The sequence below is a fragment of the Phasianus colchicus genome, chromosome 3 (assembly GCF_987193195.1).
Source record: "Phasianus colchicus chromosome 3, bPhaCol1.hap1.1, whole genome shotgun sequence".
Lineage (NCBI taxonomy): Eukaryota > Metazoa > Chordata > Aves > Galliformes > Phasianidae > Phasianus > Phasianus colchicus.
The window spans coordinates 25,966,804-25,994,500 of record NC_143438.1 but is presented as its reverse complement, the minus strand read 5'-3'; the positions used below and the strand labels follow the sequence as shown (position 1 = coordinate 25,994,500).

The window sequence follows — 27,697 nt, the reverse complement described above, 5'->3', positions numbered from 1 at the left end:
CCAAGGTGCCAAGCTGCACGAAACCAGGGCTTGCCGAGTTCCGGCTGCTCCGGCTTCCGGGGGTGAAATAAAAGCGGATGTGTCCTCACTCCGCGCTTCTCGTCTCAGCCCGGAGGGAGAGGAAGGGGACGGGCCTGTTCTGCTGCCTGCTACAGAGAGAAAGCGATTCCCAGCAAGGCAGCTGGGAAGAAACAAAACAAAACGATGCACAGACTGGCCTGGCTGTGAGGTCGAGGTGTCACCGTCCAGCTTAAAGCCCACGGAAAAGTGTAAAGGTACTGCGGAAGTTTCTTCTGTTTTTATCCCGTCCGTGGCCGCTCGGGTTGATGTGCTGCCAAACCGGGTGCGTTAGCCAGCTGGCCTGGCCCTGTGGGACATAGACTGGCAGAATCAGGGGTTTGGGAGGGATCTCTGGAGACCATCCGGTGCCAGCCCCCCGGCAAAGCAGGTTTCCTATAGCGGGTTGCACAGGAAAGCACTCAGGTGGGTTTTGAGTATCTCCAGAGAATGAGACTCCACAGCTTCTCTGTGCAGTCTCTTCCAGTGCTCTAGTGCCCTCAAATAAGTTTTTTCTTGCCTTCACACGGAACTTCTGTGTTGCAGTTTGTGCCTGTTGCCCCTTGTTGTATTGTTGTATGCCACAGAAGAGAGCCTGGCTCCATCCACTTGACTTTAGACATATATCACTTTAGAAATATATAAGAGGTGATGAGAGCCCTTCAAAGCTGTGTAACTACCAGTGCCGCTGCCCCTGCTTCTATGAAGGCATGCCATGGGCATGCATAGGTGGCTTGCTTGGTCATAAAGTGTGTTGGCCGCAGAGCTGATGGACTCACTGTTAATATTCTGAGTACTGCGAGTATTCTGACGCTTCTGAGTACTAAATCAAATGAGTTATAATGCAGATTTTGTTCCTTAGTTTCTTGTTAAGCCCTAGTTTGAGTCATAGAATCATAGAATTGCTCAGGTTGGAAAAGACCTAAAAGATCATCAAGTCCAACCGCAACCTAACAATAGTACCTTAACTCTAACAACCCTGCAGTCAGCAAATCCTGGTTTGTTTTCCCAGCTTAAACATTATATTGGTTTTTGGCACATAACTGCCAACATAAAACCTGCTAAAACACTGCTGCTATGTGAAGCTCCGTAGAGAAGGGCCTCAGTGTCCTGATGGACAGCAGGTTGGCCATGAGCCAGCAGTGCGCCCTTGTGGCCAAGAAGGCCGGTGGGACCCTGGGGTGTCTTCCAAAGAGTGTGGCCAGCAGGTCGAGGGAGGTGATCTTCCCCCTCTCCTCTGCCCTGGTGAGGCCACATCTGGAGTACTGTGTCCCATTCTGGGCTCCTCAGCTCAAGAAAGACAGGGAACTTCTAGACGGGGTGCAGCAGAGGATGAGGAGGGGCGTGGAACATCTCCTTTATGAGGAGAGGCTGAGAGAGCTGAGGCTGTTCAACTTGGAGAAGAGAAGGTTGAGATGAGGATCTCGTCACTGTTTATAAATACCCAGAGTGCAGGAGACAAGTGGATGGGTCCAGATTCTTTTCAGTGGTGTGCAGATAGAACAAGGGGGCAATGGGTAAAAACTGGAGCGCAGGAAGTTCCATGCAACACAAGTAGGAAATTCCTTAGTGTGAGAGTAACAGAGTACTGGGACGGGCTGTCTGGAGAGGCTGTGGAGTCTCTTTCTCTGGCGATAAAGACCTGTCTGGACACTTTCCTGTATGACTACAGCAGGGAACCTGCTTTAGCACTGGTGTTGGACTCAATAAACTGTAGAGGCCCCTTCCAACTCCTATAAATCTGTAATTTGTAATAACACCCAAGTTAGAGTACTTCTCTAGACAGCTCAGTAGTCAAGCATTATGCTTTTCTTATCTTTTTTTTTCTCTTTTTTTTTTCCAGTTGAACCCATATCACATAAATGGAATATCATCTTTGAAGAGAGTATAGTGCAGAAAGCAAGAACAATGTAGGCAACACTTTCACCTCAGCGCGAGTGTGTTTCTCTTCTATGACTGTGCTTGTCTGCAGGTAGGTGTGGCTCATTTTCCTTTAATAGGCACTGTTTGAACAGTTTGTGCCTGAAGCTCTTCTGGTTGATGTCAGAGATAGGATGCTTCATAGGGACACAGTGTTTGGTGTGAATCAAGATCAAAGCAATTTCTCAATCTATTAATGACATAATTAACTGTCAAGCAGTTAATTGAACCGTTGTTTAATCAGTTAATTAAGCTGTATTTTCAGGATCAATAGCAGCAATTAAATAATATCATGGTCTAGTAAAATATTGATAAATTCCTACAAAACAGCCATCTATGCCTAATTACAAGGAATCATGTCATTGTAGCCTTGTCCTTTTTCGCAAGTACATGTACACACCATTGTATATGCACAGTTCCCTCTATCAGAAGGAATGCATATCTAGCACAATTTCCTCGTTGGGCCCTGTGAGTTTTCTTGTTTGCACATCCTCTGTAGGAGATGTTGGTCTGACTTCTGTGTCTCTATAAATCTACTAGCCCCCAACACCAGTTAGAAGGGTCCCTGCAGATTCATATATACACACCAATCCATCTTTCCAAATCCAATGTACATGTTTTCCAATTGAAAAGAAGTATGTTGGTTGCTTAGCTTCCAGACTTCTGTCTGTACAAGACTTCTGTGGTACCGTGTGTCCCAAGTGGAAACCCGATGATCCTTCTTCCTTTGTTAGGTATGAGAAAGAATGTAGTAATGAAACATCACTTCAACTTTACTTTTTATCCATTTATTTAGCCAGACATTTCCACTTGCGGACAGGAGAACAATTAGGGTGAAAGCATAGCATATAAGTAGGATTAATCTGTATTTCTAGAGAGATTTGAGGGTATTAAAAATGTATTTCATATGAATCTTCATAATTTCTGTATGGTCAAACATTTCTTCTAAAAAAGGAGAGCAAAAAATCATTCTGTGGATTACTTTGCTTGTATGAAAAGAGTTATTTGAATGAATTTGTTTAAATATCTGTGGGTAATATAATCAATTTAAGGTAAAAAATTATGCTGGGAAATATAGAGGTACAGAATACAATGAAAGCCTTATTTTTCCAGTAATTGCATTTTTCTTGGAGTTCAGGTATGGCACAGCCAGAGTGCTCCTAAGAAGCTATCACTTAGTTTTACCACTTTTCATTTACAAGTGTGCTTTTAAATATATATGTGTATTCTAGTAGGAGATACCTTCCATTGTAGTGTTGGGAGAAATATCTTGCCATGTGCGCAGAGTACAGTATTCTTCTATTTTCCCTGGTAGAAACAGCAAAAAAAAAAATGCCTCAAATTATCTTGCAATAGGTTTGCACAAAGTGATGTGTGGTGTGGATAGTAGGCTGAATGTGTCATGTAGTTGAATCTGGGTGGGCAGTAGGTAAAATACAAGAAGCTGGGTGCAAGAATTTGGAAAAAGATCTCAATTTTGAAACTGAAATTACTGAGTTTTAATTCTGGATATTTTGGTTCTGTTGCATCTCTCTAGTAGTAGCAAAATTTTGGCAGAGGATTAATTTGTAATGTACGCATAAGAAATATTCTACTTCATTCAGTAGTCCTTGATGTTGTTCTTGTATCTTTCGTATTCTGTCTGTGTCAAAATCATAAAAGTTTGAATGAGAGAAGTTGTATAGATGAAGATACGCATCTCACTCATGCTACTTGTTGCAAGACTTTGTGAAGGAGTGGCACTTTACCCTGCAGATTTCTCTAAGATTTTTTTCTTATTCCAACAAAAAGAAACAACATCCGTAACAAACAGATTCTGTAGTTGCATTTCTGTAACAAGCACCTTCTTGAATCAGGGAATGAAAAATAGTGTTTGTGTTCTAAAATAAAATCATGGAGGATGAAGCATAAGGGCATTTGTGCAAAAATTAGTAATTTCAGAGAAGATGAAATTAAGAATTTAAAAGATATTTATCAGTTGTTGTAGTTGTATTTGGATGTCATCAAATCTGTGTATTCTTTTGTCTTGAAATGCATCTCAGAAATGAGACTAAGGCAGCCACCAACTTAAAATGGAAAAGAAAGCTTAGATCATAAAAATAGAATTAATTTTGAGCCAGTCTTCTCTATTTGCACTGCTTATGGCCTAGATTCTTGACTTTGCATATTGCAGTGTAACTGCAATACAGCAAGTGTGGTCAATACCACGAGCTCTTAACACTGTGGCTTCCAAAGCTTGCTTGGAAATGGCTTCTTTTCATAGCAGATACCTCATTTCCAGGTTAAATAGCAATACTGTTAATGCACTTAAGGTATCTCTGACAAAGAGTGCAAAATCTTGCTGTTCTGAATGCAGTAAATTCACATTTTCTTTCTCTTTTTTATCTGCAGTGTCTTTAAAAAAATAAATAAGTAAAGCATTCCCTGTTTTGGAAGATGTGCTGCGATTTAAAAAGGAGATTTTTGCTCCTATATGCAACACAAAAGGGACAGGCAAAAGCCATAGCTGAGGAAATATGTCTGCAAGCAGGTGCCCATGGACTTGAAGCTGACATGCACTGTTTAAGTGAGATGGACAAGGTGAGATACTCTGTGCTGCTTTGAAAAATAGGTATTTAATGGCTGCATTTTTCTTCATTTGCTTGAGTGGTGGCTGTTGATAGCAGCAAGGTCTGAGCACATTTATCTACCTAAAATGGTTTTAAATTTTCAGGTCTTTAAGAGTCAGTAACTGGGACGAGACTCACAGACTCACGATAGCCTTCTGCCAAATCTTTCTGATGGTTTTTCATAGTAGAACAGTAAATGCCAGAGTAAATTTTTGTTTCTAACAACAGCCCAGTGACTTTTTGAAAGATAATTATAGATGCAGTACTGGATAAATTTGGTATTTACTGGTCAACTCTCCAGTTAGTGGAAATGATTACTCAGTTTTTTCACTGTTTTTGTTATGTTGAGGTCTGCTTTCTGTTAGGTCTGGGCTCTAGTATGATCTTGACTTTTTGTGGTGTCCTGTTATTGAACATAAGGGTCTGTTCCAGTTCATACTTGAGATGCATTCTAGGGAAAAAAAAAAAAAAAAAAAAGCTTGTCTGAAGTAAGGAAGTGGCTTTTCAGTATTTGCTGTTATCCACGGGTAAAGGTCTGAAAACTTAGTTTCTGTCATGTCACGTAACTAAAAGCTTGGTGGACTGTAATTCCCTTCATAAAGTAGGTCCTCTAAAAAAGCAAACAAACAAAATGTGACGGTATTTCAACTGAGATGAACAGAAACTATCACTTTATGTACTTGAAAATGTGAGAAGTTTATAAAAAGAACTTAGATTCCTTTTAGCAAGTAGCTTTCTCGGGAATACAGTTTTGTAACTGGACATCTGCTTTTTGAATGAATGTTTACTGAGTAGTATTCAGTGTAAGTATGATGTAGTGTGAGCATGTTGAAGGTTCTTACAAGGAAGCTTGTGCAGCGAGCAGGGAACATGAAGATTACCCTTATATTCTTCCATTTATTTCTTCTGCATTTGACAGCTTTGGAGATTAGTTTCAGAAAAGCAGCAGACAGGATATTTCTAGCCCTATTATTGGCCTGCCACTAAGCTCATTTGTCAGATTTGGCAAGACAACTCAGAGCGATGAATTGGAAAGGTGCACTGAGTTGAGAATGTGAGAATTAAGTACTGAGGGAAAAAATAATTTCTGTGCCTTTGTAAATTTCATCACTTAAGCTTTTCCTTACTTTTTGCCGTAAATAAAGGGAACTTCTAGAAATGAGATGTAATTAGAGAGGGGAAGGTAGAATGACAGCTAACAGGAGCAAGAGCTTGCTTGAGCTGTGTGTGGCCTCTGATGAATTCCTCTGGGTAATTTAGATCTGACAGGTTATTTCACAACCTGCATGGTTCACAGAGTTGTGAGTGTGCCTTAGGTGACAAAGCAAAACATTTCTGTTTTGTCTGCACTCGTCTGTTAGGAGAAGGCCGTTCTTTATGCAGTTGTTCAGTATTTCTCCTGAACTCTTCATATGTGCAGAGGAGAATGTGTAGTAGATGATAATTTAAGTAGTTCCATGCAACTGTTCTTGGGCTCTTCAGGAAAGTTGTGAAGAGAAAACTGTCAGTGGCAGAGCTGCTTCATAATCTCATAATCTCTTTTTGTGTTTCTCATCTTTTTTTGCATTGTAAGGGGTAAGCTCCACATCCTCGAGGAGGAGGGGAGATTTAAGTGACTTATTAAGTAAAGTGCTTAGAAGAGGAGTTGTACTCTGACGTTTTGAATTGCAGTCCTGAAACTGCTTAAGATGACTACGCAGTGTTTCTTGACTTTATTTATTTATTTATATTTTCTCACAACCCTACTGTCTCATTGAACTTGGAATGCTGGGAATGAATTTAAAATGAAAGCTTTACAGAGTGGTTGAAGGAGATGGGATTGCTTGTAATGGCAGAGAGGAGGCTAAGGAGCAACCCAGCAGTTCATATGCTTTCTGGTAGTCACATTACAATTCTTCTGTTCATTTGGTCCTGTACATTGGATTTAAGCCACAGGCAAGGTTATAGATTGCATCCCCAAAATAATTTCCAATTATTTGAAAGGCTTTCTGTAGTTTAATACAGGTAAGATATGATTAAACAATTTTCTGTGTGCCTTTGGGAGAAGGAAAATAATGCATAAAGCCTCAAATAGTTGTGAAATGGCACCTTGTAATTGCTTGTTCTATTACTTGTAGTACAACTTGGAAACAGAAAAGGATCCTGTAGTTATTGTCATTTCCACGACTGGGACCGGCGACCCACCAGACACTGCCCGCAAGTTCGTTAAGAAAATCCGGGATAAGACCTTGCCACCTGATCATTTGGCACATCTTCAGTATGGATTGTTAGGTGATGTAGTGTTTTGTGTGTTAATGCAGATCTTGCCTGTCACTGAGTAATTTTGTGTTATACTTCTAAATAAGGTTTGTTTTATTTATTTCTGCAGTATCAACAGTTTTATGGGTTTTTTCTTAATCTCTATGTGCAATAAAGGAATAATATCACAGAAGTGATCTGAATGCAAGCTACCAATTAACTTTTTATAGTTTAATTTTCTTTACATAAATAAAATGTGATATTAACTATCTGTAGTTGCTGAAGTTTTAATTTCATGTGAAATCCCTATGGACTACTAGCTGAGTTTACTTGGCTTTGTGAGTGATTGGATATTTTTCTGTGCAGCAATGTAAAACATTTATGATAAATAAGCTTTTAGCATTATCTCATCCCTTTACATTTGTTATAGGTCTTTTCATTTTAAATATCACACTTAGTGGTGGATAGAAGGAACGTAACCTTGTGTTACATGTTGAATAGCAAAATTCACAGATATGTGATGGATCTTGAGCAGGTCGGTTTGCTGAGTTTTCGGATTGTTTGAACAAACTCCAGAAACATTTGTTAACCTGACAAATTTAAATTGCTGGAGAGGAGTATGAAAAATTTTAGATTTCTCTTGAGGGAATTCCACACTGGAAGGAAATCTCTTGTGAACCTGTAACATGGCAGTATAAAATACACACATCTTAAGCAGGAAACATTTTGAGAAGATGCTATGTTGCTACCTATTTATATGTTACATTCTGTGCAGTGATTAATTTTTTCATATCTAACAGGTTGAGAGAGTTGGGACTTTTCAGCCTGGAGTAGAAAAGGCTCTGGCCTTTTAGTGACCTTCCAGTACCTGAAAAGAGCCTACAGGAAAGCTGGGGAGGGATTGCTAAGAAGTCATGTAGTGACAAGGGAAAGTGGTTTTAAACTGGAAATGGGTAGAATTACATTACATATTAGAAAGAAATTTTTTGCTGTTAGGGTGATGAGACCGTGGAACAGGTTGCCCAGTTGTGGATGCCCCCTAATATTTACTTCTGATGTAAAAGCTGTTTTAAAGAAGAAAGAAATAGTCCATTGCAAGTGAGCATGATAAGAGTTGTATGCCAGAAAGAGGCAGGCTGTGGAAAAACTGCTAGTGAGGATAGTGAAACATTAGGCAAATTAGAGAATTTGTGGAGACTGCATAACCAGAAGTCTTCAGGATGGCTAAGTAAGTGTCTGCTAAGATGAGCTACGTGTGGTTAATCTCTCTGAAGGTGTGTTGGATAACCTTGTCTAACTCAGGTCTTCCATGTAGTCCACTGACTGTAACCCTCGAGTCCCGTCGTTTTAAGTGATAACAGTGTGTCATCTAATGTAACATCTTTGTGACAGTTAAAGGTTTTGATATTTTTAAATCACTTAAAATGCTGCCACTTTGTTTGTAATAGAATGTATTACTACTAAACAAGGTATAATGGTAATAACAGTTCTAATCTAAAGGGAAGATACTGTGTGATTTATCAGAAGAGAGTATCAGCTTCACTGTGTTTCTTATTATTTCAGCTCTCTACATTTTCCTCTCAGAGAGATTAGGGGTTTTTTTTATTATTATTATTTTTAAAGTCCCTAACTAAAACAATATTCCTCAGAAATGCTTTCTAAGAAAAGTATTTTTCAGATAAGTTCTGCCTTATATTTGTGTAGGAAGAATGACTTTCTCAGCAATAATTTGGGACTAATACAGATATATTTATTTATTTTTAAGTCATAAAAGTGTCCTTAAAATACAAAATGCTTTGATATATCAGGTTATCTTGCTTGCCTGCAAGAAAGTTGTGTTTTATTTGCAGATTTTTGTGTAGTCTGTGTGGCTGACAGGCTGACATAATCTTTTTTTCTTTGTATATCTTAGGTCTGGGAGACTCAGAGTACACGTTCTTTTGTAACGGTGGAAAGACAGTAGACCGACTACTTCAAGAACTTGGTGCCCAGCATTTCTATGATACAGGATTAGCAGATGATTGTGTAGGGTAAGAACCAAATGAGTTTGAATTTTGTTTCTTTGATGTGTAATATTTAGATATTATTTTGGCGAAACTCTAAAATCAGCTGAACCCAATTGCCTGACACCTCCGAGGAATTAATCCCAACTGAACATAGTATGTCATTTTCAATCTTAATTGTCATTCAGTGCAACTGCATTTTTAAGGTCTGAGCAGACATCTGTAATGCCTTTAAAAATGGAGGGCATACAGCAGTTTTATAAACTAAGTTGTTCCAAATAAAGATAAGCTTTTTAAAATCGAATCCAAGTTTACTCAAACAAAACCAGTTCCATAGCATGTGTGCAGTTGGAATGCTTTAGGCATATTCTAAAATATGTTTTACTTCCTTCTCCGTGTTCTGTAAAGCATCCTTTTTTTTTTCTTTTTTTTTTTTTTTTTTGTTTTGGTAGAGAAATTATGTAAAAGTAATTTTATTTTATAAAATAGAGGAGGTATGTAAGAAAACAGCTTTCTACCTGTTCTGTTGCTGTCTCTGACCAGTAGGCTGCAGTCTTGGTTTATTTATTTTCAAGTGCAGATTTTACTGGTTTTGTGGATGATGACACAAGCAATGAAACACAAACATTACCATAATCATAAAAATTATATCTTGCATTCTAGAATAGTAAAAGTGCAGCGTTGTTTTAAGGTTCCTGTTGCTTGTGAAAAGCTGCAGGTTTTGCTACCAAGCTTTCAACTTGCTGTCATGAAGATCAGCCTAAGAAAATAAAAATGTGAAACTGGAAAAAGAGTGAGGCTTCTGTGTACTGCGGATTATATACCTTTGCATAGCATTAATAACTAAATGAAAATACTTGTTACCAGGATTATTTTTTTGTTATAATGCCTTTTTTACTTTTCTTTGGTCATTTCTAAATTAACAGTGCAATAAGTTTGCAATGAGTCCATTCTTTTTTTGTCTTTTTTAATTTATTTTTTCTTCTTCTCTTTTCTCTCTCCCTCTTTAGATTGGAACTAGTGGTTGATCCTTGGATTGATGGACTTTGGCTTGCCCTCAACGAAGTATTTCAGTTGCAGAAAGAAAAAGAAGGCATGAGCAATGATGTCAGTGCAGACCCACATGTTGGGCATGAAATGAACTTAAGCTCAAAAATACAGAATTTGAATTTAGAAGATGAAGGAATGAGGAGTTCTGATGGTCCATCACATAAACTGCTTGACATCAATGTTGTGGCTTCAGCTACAGACACTGAACCTTCGCTTGTTCACTCAGTCCCTCCCATCTCTCAGTCTGCTCTTAATATTCCTGCCCTGCCACCAGAGTATATAGAGGTTCAGTTTCAGGACACCCATGGGGAGGTAAGAACTTCACTTTGAATGATGAAGGCCTCCAGTTGCAGTAAGAGCATGCCACTAAAAAGAACAAATGGATACATATCTAAATCCCTGGCCACGGGAGTTTTTTAATTGTAAGTGAAAAGGCCGTTTGTGTGTTTAAGAAAGTAATTTTCACCGAATGAATTAAGGACACAGATGTAAAAATGTATTTTAACTAAATTACAATTTGATAGAGGAACGACACTGCCAGGAATAGGACAAATTAAAATCGTCAGTGTTCAATTTATTTAATATAAATAAATAATCCATCGTGTTCAGACAGTGAAAACATCTTCCTTTGGAAAGGATTATGGTGCAATTTCAGTTCAAATTTTTAGTACTTGCAGAATGCCTGAAGAAGATGTGAAATTGCTCAAAATATTGCTGCATATTTAATAACTTACAAACTAGTGATTGTAGAAGAGTGGCCATAACTGTGCTGTAACAGACAGAAGATGAAGTGCAGATCAAAAATCAGTGTGCTTTTATTATGAAACCATGTAGAAATAAGAGCCGCTACACAAGGAGAAGAATTAGCATAAACTAGTGATCATCTCAAGTGGGCAGATTTAGTGAAATGGCGAGTGTGATTCAAAACTTTTCAGATTAGTTGCCGAAGGGCAGATGTTTTGATTATTCTGTGAGGGAACAGTGAAGGAGCTGGATGTGATAACACAGCTGAAAGGACAAAGGCCCCGTTCCCCAGTACTCAAGCAATGCAAAATGAGAGAGATGGCAGCTGGGATCAGACAAAAGTGCTGGCTATCAGGCAAGTGTATGTGAATGAAGCAGGTCTGAGGCTAAGTTGTTGAGTTGAACTGTCCAAATTACTGAAAGATTTAGAGGTACTCTGCTATTACAACACTCAGGCTGAGAGGGGTGCTGTAGAGCTTAAAAAGAGAGATTGGGCACTCCTGATAAACTACTCCTGAGAGACTAACCCATAAAATCAAAGTGGCTGTTTTTAAGAGCTTTTGAGAAAGGCAACAAGTAGCCGCATTTGATAACAGTTTAGGCCCATTGGACTGTTCAGACATATGGACTTTTTATAGCCAAAAATATGCCTGTTATTACTTAGATGTGATTTTAAAAAATGCAGAGATAAACACCTGTGTTTGTAGAAGATGCGTGTTTTCCCTCTTCTTGTTTTAGTAAGCTGTTATTCAGCTAATTTGCATTTTTTGGTGTAAGTTTTCATGTCCTCTTTTTCAGAATCCTCAACTGTCCTCACTGATTTCAGAGGGAACAACCTTCGAAGTGCCAGTTACAAAAGCATCTCAGCTCACTAGGCAAGATGCAGTAAAAACTGCATTGCTTTTAGAACTTGATGTTGCAGTAAGTTAGTGATAGCTTTGTAATTTTTTTTTTTAATGAGTGGGTAAAATGAAGGGGTAAAAAGCTTGTGTATTATGCATAATAACTTATGCATATTAGTTTAGACGAAATCTTTTAACAGGAAAGTATTCTGCTTTTGAGCTTTTCTTCACTGACAAGTCCTGAATATCTCTGGAGAAGGAGACTCCACAGCCTCTCTGGGCAACCTGTTCCAATGTTCTGTCACTCTCACAGTAAAGAATTTCTTCCTTGTGTTTGTATGGAACCTCCCATGTTCCAGTTTCTGCTCATTGTCTCTTGTTTTGTTGCTTGCCACCAGAAAGAGCCACTTGACTGCTGTGTTTAGATATTTATAAACAGTAATGAGATCCCCTCTCAGCTTCTCTTCTCCAGGCTGGGCACTCTTAGGTCTCTCAGCCTTTGCTGGGACTGGAGATGCTTAATCAACTTTGTTGCCATCTGCTGGATTATTTCTAGGAGATCCTTGTATTTTTTTTTTTTACCTGGAGAGCCCGAAACTGGACACAGCATTCCAGATGTGGCCACACCAGGGCAGAGTAGAGATGTTGAATCAACTCCTTTGACCTGTTAGCCACTTCCTTTTTAATGAATGGAAGACTGTTGTTACGAACAAGGATGATGTTGGCCTTGGTTTACTTTTCAGTCTTATTGAAAAGATTTCATATTCTCAAACAGGATACAGCCTTTGATTACCAACCTGGAGATGCTTTCTGTGTAGTATGTCCCAATAATGTCAATGAGGTGGAAGAACTACTTCACATCTTGGGACTTTCTGAAAAAGGAGAGAATTTTGTTTGTATAAAGGTTAAGCAGGACACTAAAAAAAAAGGTAAGGTGTGATACATTGGTTATGAAAAGATATTCCTCTCTGTGATAGTAGTAATTGGGTATGCATAGTTTTGAACATTTTGAACTTAGGTATCGGCACACAACTGTTATTTTGTAGAGGTATGCCAGAAATCAAAAGGAGTGGGCACATAAAATCTGTTCCTCTTTATACTGTTGATGATTTAGCTTATGAAAGGGAACTTGATCCTGTCATTGAGATTCTTCTGTCACTCATTGTGTCTGCTTCTGTGCAAGTAACCTAACATTTCTCCAGCTGAAAGTAAAAATCTCCCTTTCACATTCATCTGCCCTACATCCTCGGAGAGCTGCACTTCTGGAGTATAAAACTTACTGCTGCTGTGTGGTGCTTTTTTAAGGGCTTGTTGGTCTTTGTGTATCAGTTTTGTTGAGTTTTGTGGTCCCATTCCTCATAAAGGGATGCGTAAGATTCAAGATATGTCCACATACTACTAACAGGACCTATGAGAATTACTCTGTCCTGGCCATGCAGTTGGTGTCATAATGGTCGTGCTGAATCTTGCTTCCAGTTCAGTAGGATGGAGTAGGGGTCTGTGTTGCTCCAGTCTGCCGGTAAATCAGTTCCCACTGCACAATTCCCTGGATCATTGAGGGCTGCACAAATTGTCCCTTAAGTATGAGATTTAAATGGACCCCTGTTCCTGGCCTTGATGAGTAACATGTTTGTTGGTGAGGTGGGTTTATATGACAGGCAGTAACATAACACTTCCATCCACTCTCCCAATGTATGCCATGCTACAGTGGTGCATGAGAGTTCTGGTGATTGCAAAGGCTGCCATTCCCTTAGGTTTCTCGCTCTGGTATACCCTACTTGGTCTTCAAGATGGGGATTTGCACTTCAGATTGGGATCCTGTGCCTTTTAATGTACTGTGCAGTCTTGTTCATACCTTTCCCTCAGTCCTTGATCCATAATATAGAGATTTGGAAGAACAAAGTAGTCAAAACAGTACAGATGGAATGCACAAACCTAACTGCCATTTAAGTATTACCATTCCCAAGGTAGCTACAAGTGCACAAGAAGTTTAGGATATAATTAGGAGCCAGTCCTTTCCTGTTGAGTACAGGGGCTACTTGGGAATGGTGAGTGCAGCAGACAACTGATATTTCTTCCCTTAACACCCTTCTCTGCCAACAAACAATACTGCTTGCATCCCATGTAGATCTGATGAGTTTTTCACATGTTTATGTTGTTTTGTTTCTGTTTTGTATTTGTTTTTTAATTTGGAATGACATAAATTGCTGGTCCCTGTGCTGAGGATGAGCCCCATGTCTGCAGAGCCAGTCTGACTTTTTAACAGCCTTTCTTCAGATTAGGGCCTAAACTCTGATCATTGTCACCTGTTTGCATTGTTTACAGTATTTACAATTTTAAGGAGTCAAATGCAGCTTCAGAGAAAGCATAAAGGAGGAGAACATGAAGGAGGAGGAGGCAGTGAGGGCTAAAACATCAAATCTTAGTAGGAAAGTGGGCTTGAAGTTTGGTCCCTCCTAAAGGCTAGCAAGTTACCCTGTATCAATCAGAACCCTGGTATCTGGCTGCATAAAACTTAAATTTCTCTGTAAGTTGAGGTAATGCTCAGAGTCTCCTTCAGTAGTCACAGAGAGATACTCTTTCATCTCTGCCTTCAGTAGCTCCCATCTGCAATTACTGATCTTATACAGAGGGTGTACAGCTGTTTGAACAGGGCATATTGAGTTGTTTAGTATCAGAGCACTTCTAGCGTGCAATAGAAGTTGTATAGCCATGTAAATGTATCTTAGTCACTTAATTTTGCTTGTATATCAAGAACTAATAGTCCTTCCGTGGTAAGGCTGAGAGAAACTCTGGTATAATAGTGGTTTGAAACTGGGAATATCATTCCTCTCTTCTTATGTATGAAGGTATTTGCATCTCTGGCTGCTTAGTGCAGCACTTTTTGCCATGTCTTGTATTTAAAATGTCACACCTGCTGTTGAGTTGGAATGAATAGTAATGGAAAGAAAGATGATAGCACTATGCTGTAGCAGAGAAAATCAAAGATCCTGGTTCTGCTCTTGAGTCTTCTGGGCAACCCAGCGCAAATCATGCTGACTTTTTACATAACTTATGTACTGTACCAGAATCACCTCTACTGTCTTTGCTGGCACGAAGGCAAGTGCTTCTCTAAGGAGTTTGCATCCAACTGTTTCACCTCTATTTGGGCTAGCAGTTGAGCAAAATGATTGTCAGGTAGCATTTTTATTTAGGAAAAGATCCAGTGACCTCCAACCACAGATTACACACTCAATAATGCCCATGGTAATTATGAACTAAAGCAGTTTAGGGCTAATCCCAAATTTGTTTGTTTGGAGCTGCCCTGGTGAGCATAGACTCATTAAGTTACTGAGTCTTCATTACTTGCTGTTGCCAGTCTGTACCAGAGACTTAAGCTGCGTAATGCAGCTTCACAATTCCTGGCAATGTTCTTGAGTTCCTTTCTATAGAAGATGGTTGTCCCTTCAACTGTCTTCACTTTACTGAGGAATTTGCAATAAATATTATGGTTGTAGGTCTACCAAATGAAGAAAGCTGAAAAACCTAGGAGAAGAGATGAGTATGAGTAGAGAGCTGTGCATCTGATGCGTGTCTGCAAGACTTAGTAGGAAATCCAATGAATTCTTCTTACAACTTCTCTTTGTTCAGCATGTGATTCTTTGATGAAGTACATGGGATCAAATGAAGGAACAAAATAGAGAAATTATTTAGCAGTCTATTGTTCAAATTCTATTTTTTTCTAGAAGTTAAGTTAATAAAAAAAGTTGTTTTCTGTTGTATGAGCATCCTTAAAGGAAGATTAAGTACTTATTTTGAAAATGTCTGCATGTTGGAGGAAAAAAAAATGTTTTTTCTTTCCTGCATTACATTTATGGAATCCACTTTCTGTCTAAAAACTAGTTTTGCTTTTTATAGCAAGAGCTGAGTCAATTAATGCTGATACAAAGAGATAACTTAGAAAGTTATGTAGTTATATTCTTACACTGAAATTTCTGTTTCAATAAAGGACTCTTGAAATTGGAGAAAAGAACAGTAAAAATGAGTAGCTAGAAATGGAAGCCAAGAAACATCAAGATAAATCCCAACGTTCAAGTTCAGTCTGTAATGAAACAATTTTGGATATGCAGAACTTATTAATTAATAAGTGTTTTCTCCCTTAAGTGATCCTCTATTCCGTTTAGGGTTATCTTAGAATGGGGAATATCTGCTTTAGTGTGACATAACACAAGGATGATGAACTTGACTTCACCCTGGCTGACTCCATAAAGAATGACTCAGTGTATTAAGTGTTCCTCCTTCATGAAAGGACAGTACAGGATAGGGGGTTTTTTTGCTTTTAGAGAAATTCCTGTGATCTGCTGAGCCTCAGAAGCTCCACCTTTGCACTGGCTGTGTACAACTTTGGTTTGATTGTTAGAAAGCATGTTCTGTTTTTTAAGGAGCGTTTATTAATGGAGGTGGAAAAAAATGTGGATGGTCCCTTTTGCTTGTTAGCATTCCTCTGCACTTCTCCAACACCGTAAGTGGCAAAAAAGCGTTCAGTGGTCTGGCGAAATATGTTTACACATATATACTTCTCTTATTGTATTCCTTCTTTCCTGTTAACTTCTTTGCCTTTTCCTTGGAAGACTGTCTTGCTGTTTAGTTTGTAATTTTCACTAATCACTTTAGTTCATCCTACAGAACTGAATGTATTCTTCTCCTAAATAGGAGCAACTCGTCCACAACACATCCCTGAGAGAAGTACTCTGAAGTTCATTCTAACCTGGTGTCTGGAACTAAGAGCAATTCCCAAAAAGGTGTTTGTATTTCTTCTTTTAAAGTGAAATCTGTAGTAATTCTATGCTGTGTGGTTTCTATGAGTTCTGTCCTTGCTTCATGTGTAGTTACCATGTTTCTTGGTGAATAGGGATTGTCAGCTTGCACGCTGCTGATCCTTTGTTCTGAGAAATTTTGCTTTTAGTGCTTTATTGGGCAAATTGTAAGATACTGAAACTCTCATTCTTTAGTACTTTGATTCGTAAAGGAACTAGACATGAAAGTGCTGAATATTTAGTGCAAGCTAACTGGAAGGCTGACAGAACCAAGCTGTAGGCATTAATGAGGAATCATTCTTCTCACCAAAGATAGCCCAACAGTATTGGTTCTGTTTTGTCCCTGGAAATACACATATTGCTCTACACAAGCATCACAGAATGTCTTTTAAATATTTTAAAGTTTTTCTTGAGCATCTTACTAACGGGCAGAATTCAGAGAAAATTTTTTGCTTGTATGTTTGTTCACACAATGCACAGATATTATTTCCCTTGTATTTTGTACTTGCAAGAAATTGGAAGCTTGCAACTGAAAATGCATGGGTATTTCTGGTTTTGTCAAAACACATTTTAAAGATAAAGCATGATGCTAACCAGCTGTGTTGGTTGGATCTATGAAGGTAATCAGTTTTTGGAAGGACTTCTCATAAAAGTGAATTTCACAAGCAGGATGCAGTATATGTCATTATTAGACAGTGTGCTGTAGAACAGAATCTCTCAACTTGTCCAGCCTGTTCAGTACTGCATTTAATTTGGCAGTTTTTGAAATTCTTTACAACAGTAGGAGTACACTTTTCAACAGTAGGAGTGCTGGCAAGGGAATATCAAGCAAACCAGTTATTATAACCTATTTTATTTCATGTTCAGTGTAGACTGGGCTGTAAGTCCATAATCAAAATGATTTTCTGGATTTTGAGTTTGCCCAAACACTAGGTTATTTTTGCAGTAATCTTTTGCATAAAATATGTACTCTGATTGCATTTGGTGTTTTGGATCACTCTTCTTTCTAAACACTATGTTTATTTTTATCTTTTGGAAAGCAAATGCGCGCTCACACACACACACACACACGCCAACAACAACAACAAAAACCCTGGCACTATTTATATATGATTTTTACTTTTATCTTTCAGTGCTCTATTTAATTTTATTAAGAAAAGCTTGTGTTAATGTTATGTATTCTTGCAGTACAGAATAAAACACTGCAGCAACATTTATATGACTCATAAATTCCATACTTTATTTACAGTAATATCACTTCTAAGACTTTGTATTATTCCTTTCCCAGCTTCTGCAATTTAGCAAATGGTGTTTTGTCTTGAATTAATTTGCATTATGGAGCTGCTTTCTAAAGTGCCAATACATAAATCAAGTATCTCATAAATTTAGTATTTATCTGGAAATTGGTTAAGTCTGTTTATCTATCTCTTCTGTTCAGGCAAAGTAGGATTTTCTGACCTGCTAGCTTTTCCCAGACATTGGGGGTGAGGGGTGGTGGGAGGAATTTATATTGTTCATGGTAGATGAAAGTGAATGTTGGAAAATAAATTGTATTTTGTATTAACCGTTAACCTGCAAGCTGACCACTTCCTTTCCACAGGCAATTCAAGTTTTTCATAGATTTGTCAACGTTTCCCCAACTGGACAAATTGTTTACTTTCTATTCTCGCTTTCTTTCCTTCAGGCATTCTTGCGAGCCCTTGTAGAATGCACCAGTAATGCAAGAGAAAAACGGAGGCTTCAGGAGCTCTGCAGCAAACAAGGAGCCTCTGACTACACTCATTTTATTAGAGAGAATTATGTTTGCTTGCTGGATTTACTTCATGCTTTTCCAAGCTGCAAGCCTTCACTTAACCTTTTAATTGGTAAGTGGTTTAGACTTAACTGGTTTTAGTTCATTCTGAAAAATGCATCAGACTAAACATTCAGTTTCTTAAAATGCAGATACTCTTCAGTTAGAAATGCTATAGTATTCATAGTCATCAAATTCAAATGTTAGGGGGCATCACTCTGTTCTGTGGTTGTCTGTGGCCTTTGTTCCGCACTTAGTTGCGTACCTGTGCTTTTAACGACTCTGAATTGGTCCTGTGCATAAAAATAAGTATAAGGTGTTTGTAAGAGTAGTGTTTTTAAGAACCAATTCTTCAGCTGGGTACAGTTTGAAAAGACATGTTTGTATATCCCCTGATATCCCTGCCCTTGTGTTTTTTTCTTGGGCTTTTATCTGCAGAAACAAAAAGCTTTTCCCAGTACATTGTTGTTTAAGATACATCTAATACACTTGCTGAGTTTGTTGTGTAAAACTTTGAAGGAATGAGACTAAAACTGCAGGTATATCAAACTCCTCTTAAAATAATAACAGTTACTTTCCAGATTAAAAAACAGAATTTCCTGTTGTGTTTCATTATACGAAACAAAGCAATTGCTTTTTATAGCCTTGTGATCATGTTCTCCATTACTCCTTCTTAGTAAATTGTAGGGATTTAAAGATAGCAGCTCTGCTCCACTTGGTACAAATACTTGAGTCTTCTTGCTGGCAAAGGTGGCATGGAATGTGCTATAAAAACTGAACTGAATAAAATGAAGTTCTGAAAGTTTTTATAAAATGTGTTGTCCCAGGAGAGTAATGTGCTAAATGGGCTTGGTATCTTCTTTAAGTGATTTCAGTGAACTAGTTTGTTTCACCTCTGGCTTGCAACCTGTGTGAGAAGCGTCTTTCAGACATGTTTAAGTCAATGTGCTGGGGAGAACATACATAAAAAGGGGGGCACACATGGAAAACAACTAAAAAGCAGCTGAATTGCACTGTATTTTATCTTGCTATTTAAGTGTGTGTATTCTGGTAATTCTTGCTTCTTGTCACCGTTCTCTACAGCCCTGTTTATTTGGTGACATGTTTATCTCCTTTTAATATACTCTTCTCCTCAGCCAAAATGTGCAGTCTGCAATGCTAGGTCGTTCCTGGGAAGACATCAGTGAGTTTGACCTTTTGTGTATGTAAACATACATACATATGTATGTATGAGGGCAGTTAGAGGTAGTTGTTGTTGTATGTATATGTAGCATATAGTGGACCTTTATTTATAAGAATGTCCAGTAAACTCCTGTCTCAGTTTTGAATGGATACTGTTGAAAGCTAGGTGGTGTTGAGCTTTTTTTTTTTTTTTTTGGCTTCTTTTTTTCCAGTGTTCATTTCAAAAATGTATATTGGTATTCATAGGAGTTTGAAATTAGACTGATGCACCTGCTTTGAGGACATTATATATAGGAAACATTCAAGCAAGTAATTTGTATTTCCAGAACTTATCAACTCCATAAAGCACACTTGCTTGAAAGGGGAAGGAAATGAAATTTGAAGCTTTACTATGTTCACTAACTACTGTCATCTCTTCTGTGTGCTTTACAGTCATTTTTAATTGATCAAGAACCCCATAAATTAACTATTCTGACCTTATTTTATCAAATTTCTAACAGTTGATCCACAAAATCTAGAAAAAAAAAAAATTCCTATCGTAGTTCCACTGTTAATGGTTTATGTATGAGATAAAACCACTCAGTGTTAGTAGAGTACAACTACACTGGTCTTGTTACCTGTAAACATCTGCTAAATGATATTTTGATTTTTATTGGGGTGAATAAAATTATAAGTGATGGGTTTTTTTTTTTTTTTTTTTCCAGAACATCTCCCTAAATTACAGGCCAGATCCTATTCAGTTTCAAGGTAACAAAGTATTCAATAACATCTTCTTTGTAATTTAGTTGTGTTTTTTTTCTTAAGTGTATGTGTATGTGTGTGTGCACGTTACAATTTGTTTTAGAGAACAAGCTTCAAAATATTTCTGTAAGGTCATTCTAGTTAGAATTTTTTTTTATCTCCCATGTACTGTTGAATTTGTCTTTATCAGTTTGAAATCTTACACCCTGCTGCTCCCTTTTCTCACCCCTTTTTCCCACATTGCAAAGACACAAGTAGGCAAGCACATAAAACTCCTCCTGATGAAAAGCGATTCCACAGGTCTGTGTTCATGTGAGTGGGGCAGTAAGAATGCTTTGAACTCTGCCTTTATTTTTGGAAAGAGCATGTGGCTGCCTCTGAGTGAAGAAGTTGTAATGTTGTCTTCACTCTGGATTTTTCCTAAAAGATTGAATTTGCTTTTTATTTTTCTCAGTCATTACTGAAATTTACTTAATATAGCTTTTTAGCAACGCAGATGGGCTGGATGAATCTTGGCCTGTGAGGCATGTGGCTTTTTCTAATTCTTCAGTGGGGCTGGAGCTTTACTCACTGCCAGGACCTTGTGTTGTTCTTGATAGTGTGTGTAGTCTGACTTGGAAGATCAGAATCCAGCTATTTGTGTTCAATAGCGTAACATTACATTTTTCCAGAGGGCCTTCCTTGCCTTTGGATATCTGCATTTTCATTTTATTTTATTTTTCTTTTTTTGAGTTTTATGGTCTCAGATGCTTCTTTTCCTAGCTCCCTCTTCCTGACAGGTTTCCCTCTGGCTTCCTGAGAAGTTACCTTAGGAGGCAGTTCCTGCCCATGGTGGTTTTTGTTCCCAGTTTGCCTATTACAGTATTGCCTTTATTCCACCATAAGGAAAGAAAAGAACAGCAATAGCATGAATAGTGCTTCAGGTCTTCTGCAAGCCAATCGAGTGAAAGCAATATATCTAAAGAAGAAGTAGAATAAAACAGAAAGATAGAAGTGATGAATGAAGCCTGGAACAGGCTGCCCAGAGAGGTTGTGGATGCCCCGTTCCTGAAAGTGTTCAAAGCCAGGTTGGATGGGGCCCTGGGCAGCCTGGTCTAGCGTTAAATGAGGAGGTTGGTGGCCCTGCATGTGGCAGGGGGGTTGGAGGTTCATGATCCTTGAGCTCCCTTCCAACCCTGGCCATTCTGTGATTCTCTGAAGTCCTTGTTATCAAACTTACAAACAAACCAAGCCAACCAAACAAAAACCACAGGATTTGACTATTTCAAACAATGTTGTTTTGTGTGTCTGATAAGAGCTTGGTAGAATTCTCAAGGGCAAATTCACACACATGAAAATCTGATAGAGAGGAATTCTAATTCCATCCTGTCGGCATTGGCCTCTGATTCCAGCCCTAAGAAGCTTTATAATTGCTTATAGATCTCACAGAGCTAACTGAACACTGAGAATCAGTGAGGTTGTTTGGGTTGAAAGCAGACCTGCAATGCAGGAAGGATGGCAGTGTTATCTCAAGTTAATAATTCTTAAAAAAAAAAAAACAAAACAAAATTTGTTCCTTTACAGTTCAAACTTGTATCAGCCAGGAAAACTCTGTTTTGTGTTTAATGTTGTGGAGTTTCCTGCCTGTCCCACGAGACCTGTCTTACGGAAGGGAGTTTGTACAGGCTGGCTTGCTGAGTTAGTTGCACCTCTACTGCACACCAATAAAGACACGCTGGATATAAAAAGAGAAAGTTCTGCAACTGAAAAGGTATGAATGTTACATTTAAATTCCATTAACCTTCAAATTTGTGCATGTTTGAAGTAATTATAGTTTTCATTACTTCTCTGATGTAAAGCAGCTGTTTTGGCAGGGGCTGTATGCATCTGCATTTTGCAGTTCTGCCCTTCTTTCAAGTTGACCCTTCGCTCTGTAATATGTTTAAAACTGCATTGACAAGTTGCTAAAACTTACATTTTAATTTAGTTGTGGATACTTGAGCAGTGAAACTTCCAGTTGCTGAAAGGCCGGAGTCATCACCCCACTGTAGTCCTAAATGAGTCTTGGAATATACTTTCATGGACTAAGAAACCAGTTAAATGGTTATAGCAGTTTGAGAAGCACCTGGTCACTTTCAGGAAAAGCTGGCAGACAGTAGGGGGACAGATCTTTCACAGTTTGAAAGGACTGAGTTACTGAATGTGATACAGAGAACAGTCTTCTGTGGTATTTCTGCTGTGCATTGAAGATGTTCTGGTATAATGGCTGTTATTGGGAGATGATTCTCTTCTTTCATCTCTCTTTTATCTTTGTAATCCATCACAATCTCAAATATATTAGGTGTAAGTTAGGGCATGAGGGAGTGGCTTAAAGCTTCATGGGGGAAGTTCAGGTTGGGTGTTAGGAGAAAGTTCTTCATAGGATGGGTGGTCAGGCACTGGAACAAACTCCCCAGCTAAGTGCTCACCACTACAGGCCTGCTGGTGTTCAGGAAGCATTTGGACAACATTCTTAAATGTGTTTTAACACTTAGGTTTTTCTTTGTAGAGTCACGAGTTGGACTTATTCCTTGTGGATCTCTTCCTACTCAAGATATTTTATGGTGTATATATTAGAGTAGACTGCAGTATATAATATATGTAGTATATTGTATGTAATATGGCAGAAGAGCTACTGATGCTATGTTTGTTCAAGAAAAATGGAAACAAGCTTATACATTGGTTATAAGAAAACTGCTGATAATACAAGGTCTTTGGCAAAATGGAAAGAAAATCCACCAAGTTATCGTTAAAACCTATATCAAAGGAAAAACTGATATGTGCATGATGAACCTTATTCTAATTGTCACATCACTATTTATTTAAAATGTAGTTGACTTGCAATACGCTTAAGATCAAACTTGAGAAAGAGGTGGGTTGAAAACAAAAACAAAAACAAAAGGGTTATTATAAGTTGAGTCAGAATAAAATTCAAAACCACTTGCATCTGCTGTGCAAGCTAGAATCCAGCACAGATAAATGTTCAGCAATGCACATCTATTAGAAGGGTATATAAAGTACCAATACAAAGTGGATGAGTGTGATCCTATGCAAAAATATCTTAGATTAATTGCAAAAACTTTACAGAACAATGTGTATACTAGTTGAATTATTCTTTTTTAGGATTGGCAAGTTTGGAATTCTTTATAGAAATGGTAGCCTCCTAACTCAAAACTAGCTTGAAATAGTTTTACAGAAATATGAATATCATTCCTCCAGCAAGAATTATACTATTCTTTTTTTAATAATCATTCAGCAGGAAAATTAATCCTGTTGAACGCTGTAGTGATTTAATGATAAGGAGGGGCGTAGAGATAAACCACTCAAGTTTACAGAACAAACTTTAAATAACATGGCCTAGCATTTAACTCCTTAAACTTGAAAGAATACTGAAATAATTTCCTAACTAATGTGCAAAATAAATCAGATTCTTGCTTATGACTTTAATGGGTGAAGGTCAGCTGTTGATTCTTTGTTGATTCGAACATGATCTGTTTGGAGATCATGTAATTTTTTTTTGTGTGCGTGTGAAAATTAGAAAGCAAGCTCAGTATCAGTAGACTTCAGTTTACTGTGAATAAATCCTTTCTCCTGCCAGAGTTTTTGCAATGTTAGAAATAAATAAATAGATAATAAGATAAAACTGAGTTTCCTGTAACAGTTAGTATGGCTAGTTTACTGCTTCCTTTTGCCTACCAAGCTTTCTGTGAGTTCTAAAACTGCATTCAGCAAATGTAAGGTGCAGTCACCTTTCATAATCAGAAGCTCATGTTTATCTGGCTTTGTCTGGTTTCTCTATAGATGGATTGGTAAATCTGTAAATAGGGTGTGTTGTTCAGCAACTCCTGTAATTTTGTTCCAAACGTGTGGCATTACAAATAAACTCTGAAATGCAGGATTTGGAAGGGTGTCTGCACTCATGTAATAATACATCAACATACTGAAGGTTCAAAAAATTCTATGCTATTTTTTGTCTTACAAATATTCTTTGATTATCTTCTATCTAATTTCATTTTAGATATCTATTTTTGCTCGTCCAAACAATACTTTTCACTTACCTTCAGACCCATCTGTCCCTTTTGTGATGGTCGGTCCAGGAACGGGAATTGCACCATTTATTGGTTTCCTGCAACATAGGTATGTACCAAACTTCTACATGGAAAGCAGCCTCTTAATGTTGAGAAAAAAATACAGGCTCAGATATTTTTATTTTTTAATTTGGGAAAAAATTGTTGTTTTCTTGTATGTTTTTGTATTTGTTGTTGCTGTTAAACTAAAAACAGCAGTGGAAATTTCACAAATATGAACTATTGTTTAGTGCTTTATTTTTTATACTGTTTTCTCTTTATGACACTTTAAGAACTCTGTGGAAGCCAAAAAAATATAACAAAATCAAACCAAAATAACCATAGAAAACAAACGTAAACATTTAGTAGATATTATGACAAGGGACACTGCAGTTTTTTGCTTATCTACAGACAGCAGTCTTTTTATTAGTTCTGTTACTTGTAGATGCCTTTCTTCCCTCCTACAGCAGCTTAATTTTGTAAGGCAAAAAGAAACTTGCTCAAAAAGTGAGATCACCACCACTGATATGTTTAAAAAGAAAGAAAACTGAGAGGTAGAATTTTTTTAAATTCTTCTGACTGCATGAATCTGCTGTAAGCAAAACATTGTGTACAACCCTCACTATTTACTTAATTTTATCCCCTAAACATTCCTTTCTCTCAGATTTATTTTGTGTTTTTATTTTCAAGGATTTGTAGCATTCCATACATATTTGATCAATGTTAAATAAGTTCTCTCAAATATAACAAGGCAGTTTCAGCTAAAACCCCTGTAAAGTAATTTCTTTAGCGTTATTTGAAGAAAATAAAATAATATTTCTGATGGTATAGTAGTAAATTGATTGTTGTTCCTGAACTCTTCTGCTGTCTTCTGCGGCTAAATGCTGAAAATGATTTGTGCTGAGTTTTCCCCGGGTATTTTTACTATGTTTCCACTGAAAGTTAAGGGGTAACAATCTCTTATTCGATCAGAATTGTTTTGTGAGATGTTTGGAAGTGCCAGTGTGACTATTCCAGTGTGAAGCTGTGACAAAAACAAACAAACAAACAACAAAAGAAAAACTTTGAAGTTGATTGAATTTGAGCTGGGCCAGAAGTGAGTACTCAAAATCAGGAAAGGAAGGTTATTTACCTTAAGTCATTTCACATTAATAAGCCTCAGGGCAGGCAGAAAAGCACTATCATAAATGAGAATTACGCTATATGAGTTTTAGTTTCTGCACTTGATAAAACAGGATTGGATTTACATACATTTACATAAAGTCAGTACATTAATATTTTTTTTTTTCTTTTCTGTTCAGGCAGAAACTGAGAGAAGAACACGCAGACTGGGAATTTGGAGAGACATGGCTCTTCTTTGGTTGTCGGCATCAGGATAGAGATTATTTATTCAAGCATGTTCACTATTTAAAATTCTGTGTGTCTCATTTGTGTTCATGAGGGGATGTTTATCTCAGAGCCATTATTAACACTTTTTATTGCCTTTCAGAGATGAGCTCAGATGTTTTCTTGAAAATGGGACGTTAACTCATCTGAAGGTTTGTTTCTCAAGAGACTCTTCAACAGCAGAAGTAGCTCAGCCTAAGTATGTGCAAGATGTCATTAGGCTTTATGCTAAGGAAGTTGCCAGAGTCCTGCTGAAAGAGAGTGGTTACTTCTATGTATGTGGGTGAGTAGAGTGTCATGGACTGTCTCAGAAAGACAACAGAATTATCAAAAGTTTGAAGCTTTAGAAAGAGTTAAAAGGTGTCTGAATAAAAGGACCAGCATGACACTGAAAGTTCCTTTATGGAACACCAGAATTTATTGTGTCCATCAGTAAACATATAGCTTGTAACCATGCACTTCCCCTGCTGATTCAGTTGCTTGTTAATTATTTTTCTGTTTTAGTATTCAAATGAGCTGTAATAGGTTTCAAACTAATAGATTGCTCTTAAGAAAATTAGATACTGGAATACATGTGGTGATAAAGCACACAGTGGTGAGGCAGCAGAAATTTCTGCTGCATTCCACACTTTGATGGACCAGGATGTTACCTGAACCTAGAAATTTAAGGTTTTTCATTCCAGATTTCAAAGTTCTGTTGCCATTGTAAAGTTCCATAATAGTAATACACTTTACAGTAAAGTCTTATTTGTGAACGGAACTTATCTGGATGTTTTGTATTCTTAGAGAGAGTGTTGATAAATGGAGAGCTGTTTGAACACGGGGCTCAATGTTAGTATTTTCTCCTGCAGATATTAAGGTATACTGTTTGTATTAAAAATAACATTGATAAGAAGTGAGGATTTTTATGTGCGCTGTGTAGTTTTGGAACCATGCAGTTACTATATAACATACTTCAACATGTCCAGTTCTCCCTGAAATAAAAGAATTAGTTTGTGACAGCTCAACTGGGGATCCAATGTTTTTTTTCCTTGTAAATTACCATGTAATATTTGTTTGAGAGAAACCCTTGTTCTTGTCAATGCTCAGCTGTGTGAAAACTCAGTGAATCTCTTGCCATACAATACATAAGCTGTTTTAGTCTGTTTTTTATCTTTTCCAATATTACAGCTTCTTAAACTGTTGATAAAAGGAAAAATACAGTATTTTGCATTTTCCTTCTTTTTTTTTTCTCCCCCAGAGATAAGAAGCACATGGCTGATGATGTAAATGATGCTTTATTGGATGTTTTAAGTATAGAAATGGAAGTTGACAAATTGGAAGCAATGAAAACCATGGCCATGCTTCGAGAAGCAAAACGTTATTTGCAGGATGTCTGGAGCTAACCAAAGCTAACCATTTAGCTTTTTCTGTGTTGTTGTAAGACAAAAGATTTTGCTTTGCTTTCATGTTTATGCTTTTAATTAGAATCATCAAAAGTGCCAGTGTCATGCACATTTTAACTTTCTCTGCTGATTTTTTCACTTAGGAATGTGAAGCCTTTTCAAGGATGACAAACCAATCTGTCTTCGAAATGTATTGTTTGTAGCAACATTGCATAGTGGACTGTGTCAATACCTTGAATCTCTGACTTTTGAGATTGCTTTCGTATAGAAAGTGAGAACTTACCTGTACAAGTATAATTGTATGTTTGTTACGTGACATATTTTTTCCTGTAATTTATACATTAAGAACCTACAAAGTAAATATGTTACTCAACTGTACACCATCAAATACATTAATGACTTACACACCATTTGGACAAGAGGGAATGGCCTCAAGTTGCGCTGGGAAAGGTTCAGGTTGGATATTAGGAATAACTGATTCTCCAGAAGAGTGGTCAGATGCTGGAATGGGCTGCACAGTGAGGTGGCTGAGTCACCATCCCTGGAGGTGTTCAAGAAATGTTTAGATGTTGTACTAAAGGACATGGATTAGTGGGAAATATTGGTGGTGAGTGGACAGTTGGACTGGATGGTCTTGGAGGTCTTTTCCAAGCTTGGTGATTCTATGAGTCTGCACACATACATGTTTTCCTTTTTCACGAACAGTAACTGCCAAAAGGAATAACAGTCGAGAATACTGCAAAAACCTGCTGCAGAATATCAACTCTGAAGTATTTTTTTTAAATACCTCTATTTTTTATTTTCCCATTCAGATTTGTGAAGTTTTGCTACACTCTGCTAATCCTTATTAAAATTTCTTGCACCATG

The 27,697-nt window shown here is 37.7% G+C and overlaps 1 protein-coding gene across 2 annotated transcripts; it reads left to right on the top strand.

The window, feature by feature from the left end:
- Positions 1–136: 136 nt before the first annotated feature.
- MTRR (5-methyltetrahydrofolate-homocysteine methyltransferase reductase) lies at positions 137–27,697 on the top strand. 2 transcript variants are annotated; one of them, XM_031589196.2, is made up of 16 exons: positions 137–275; positions 1,901–2,029; positions 4,369–4,557; positions 6,704–6,857; positions 8,737–8,854; positions 9,838–10,189; positions 11,420–11,542; positions 12,239–12,392; positions 16,156–16,244; positions 17,944–18,124; positions 19,938–19,980; positions 21,538–21,724; positions 24,011–24,129; positions 25,361–25,453; positions 25,549–25,728; positions 26,686–27,697. In XM_031589196.2, the coding sequence occupies exons 3-16, from the start codon at positions 4,414–4,416 to the stop codon at positions 26,828–26,830; spliced, it is 2,082 nt and encodes a 693-aa protein (XP_031445056.2). In that variant the 5' UTR covers positions 137–275; positions 1,901–2,029; positions 4,369–4,413; the 3' UTR covers positions 26,831–27,697. The 2 variants fall into 2 exon arrangements, with proteins under 2 accessions (XP_031445056.2, XP_089993251.1); XM_090137125.1 differs by lacking the exon at positions 11,420–11,542.

Bases quoted from the DNA above. Each gene is read 5' to 3' on its own strand.
- MTRR (XM_031589196.2), top strand. From the start codon at position 4,414: ATGTGCTGCGATTTAAAAAGGAGATTTTTGCTCCTATATGCAACACAA. The intron at 8,855-9,837 runs GTAAGAACCAAA...CTCCCTCTTTAG, and splicing joins TTAGCAGATGATTGTGTAGG to ATTGGAACTAGTGGTTGATC. The intron at 19,981-21,537 runs GTAACAAAGTAT...GTTCCTTTACAG, and splicing joins AGATCCTATTCAGTTTCAAG to TTCAAACTTGTATCAGCCAG.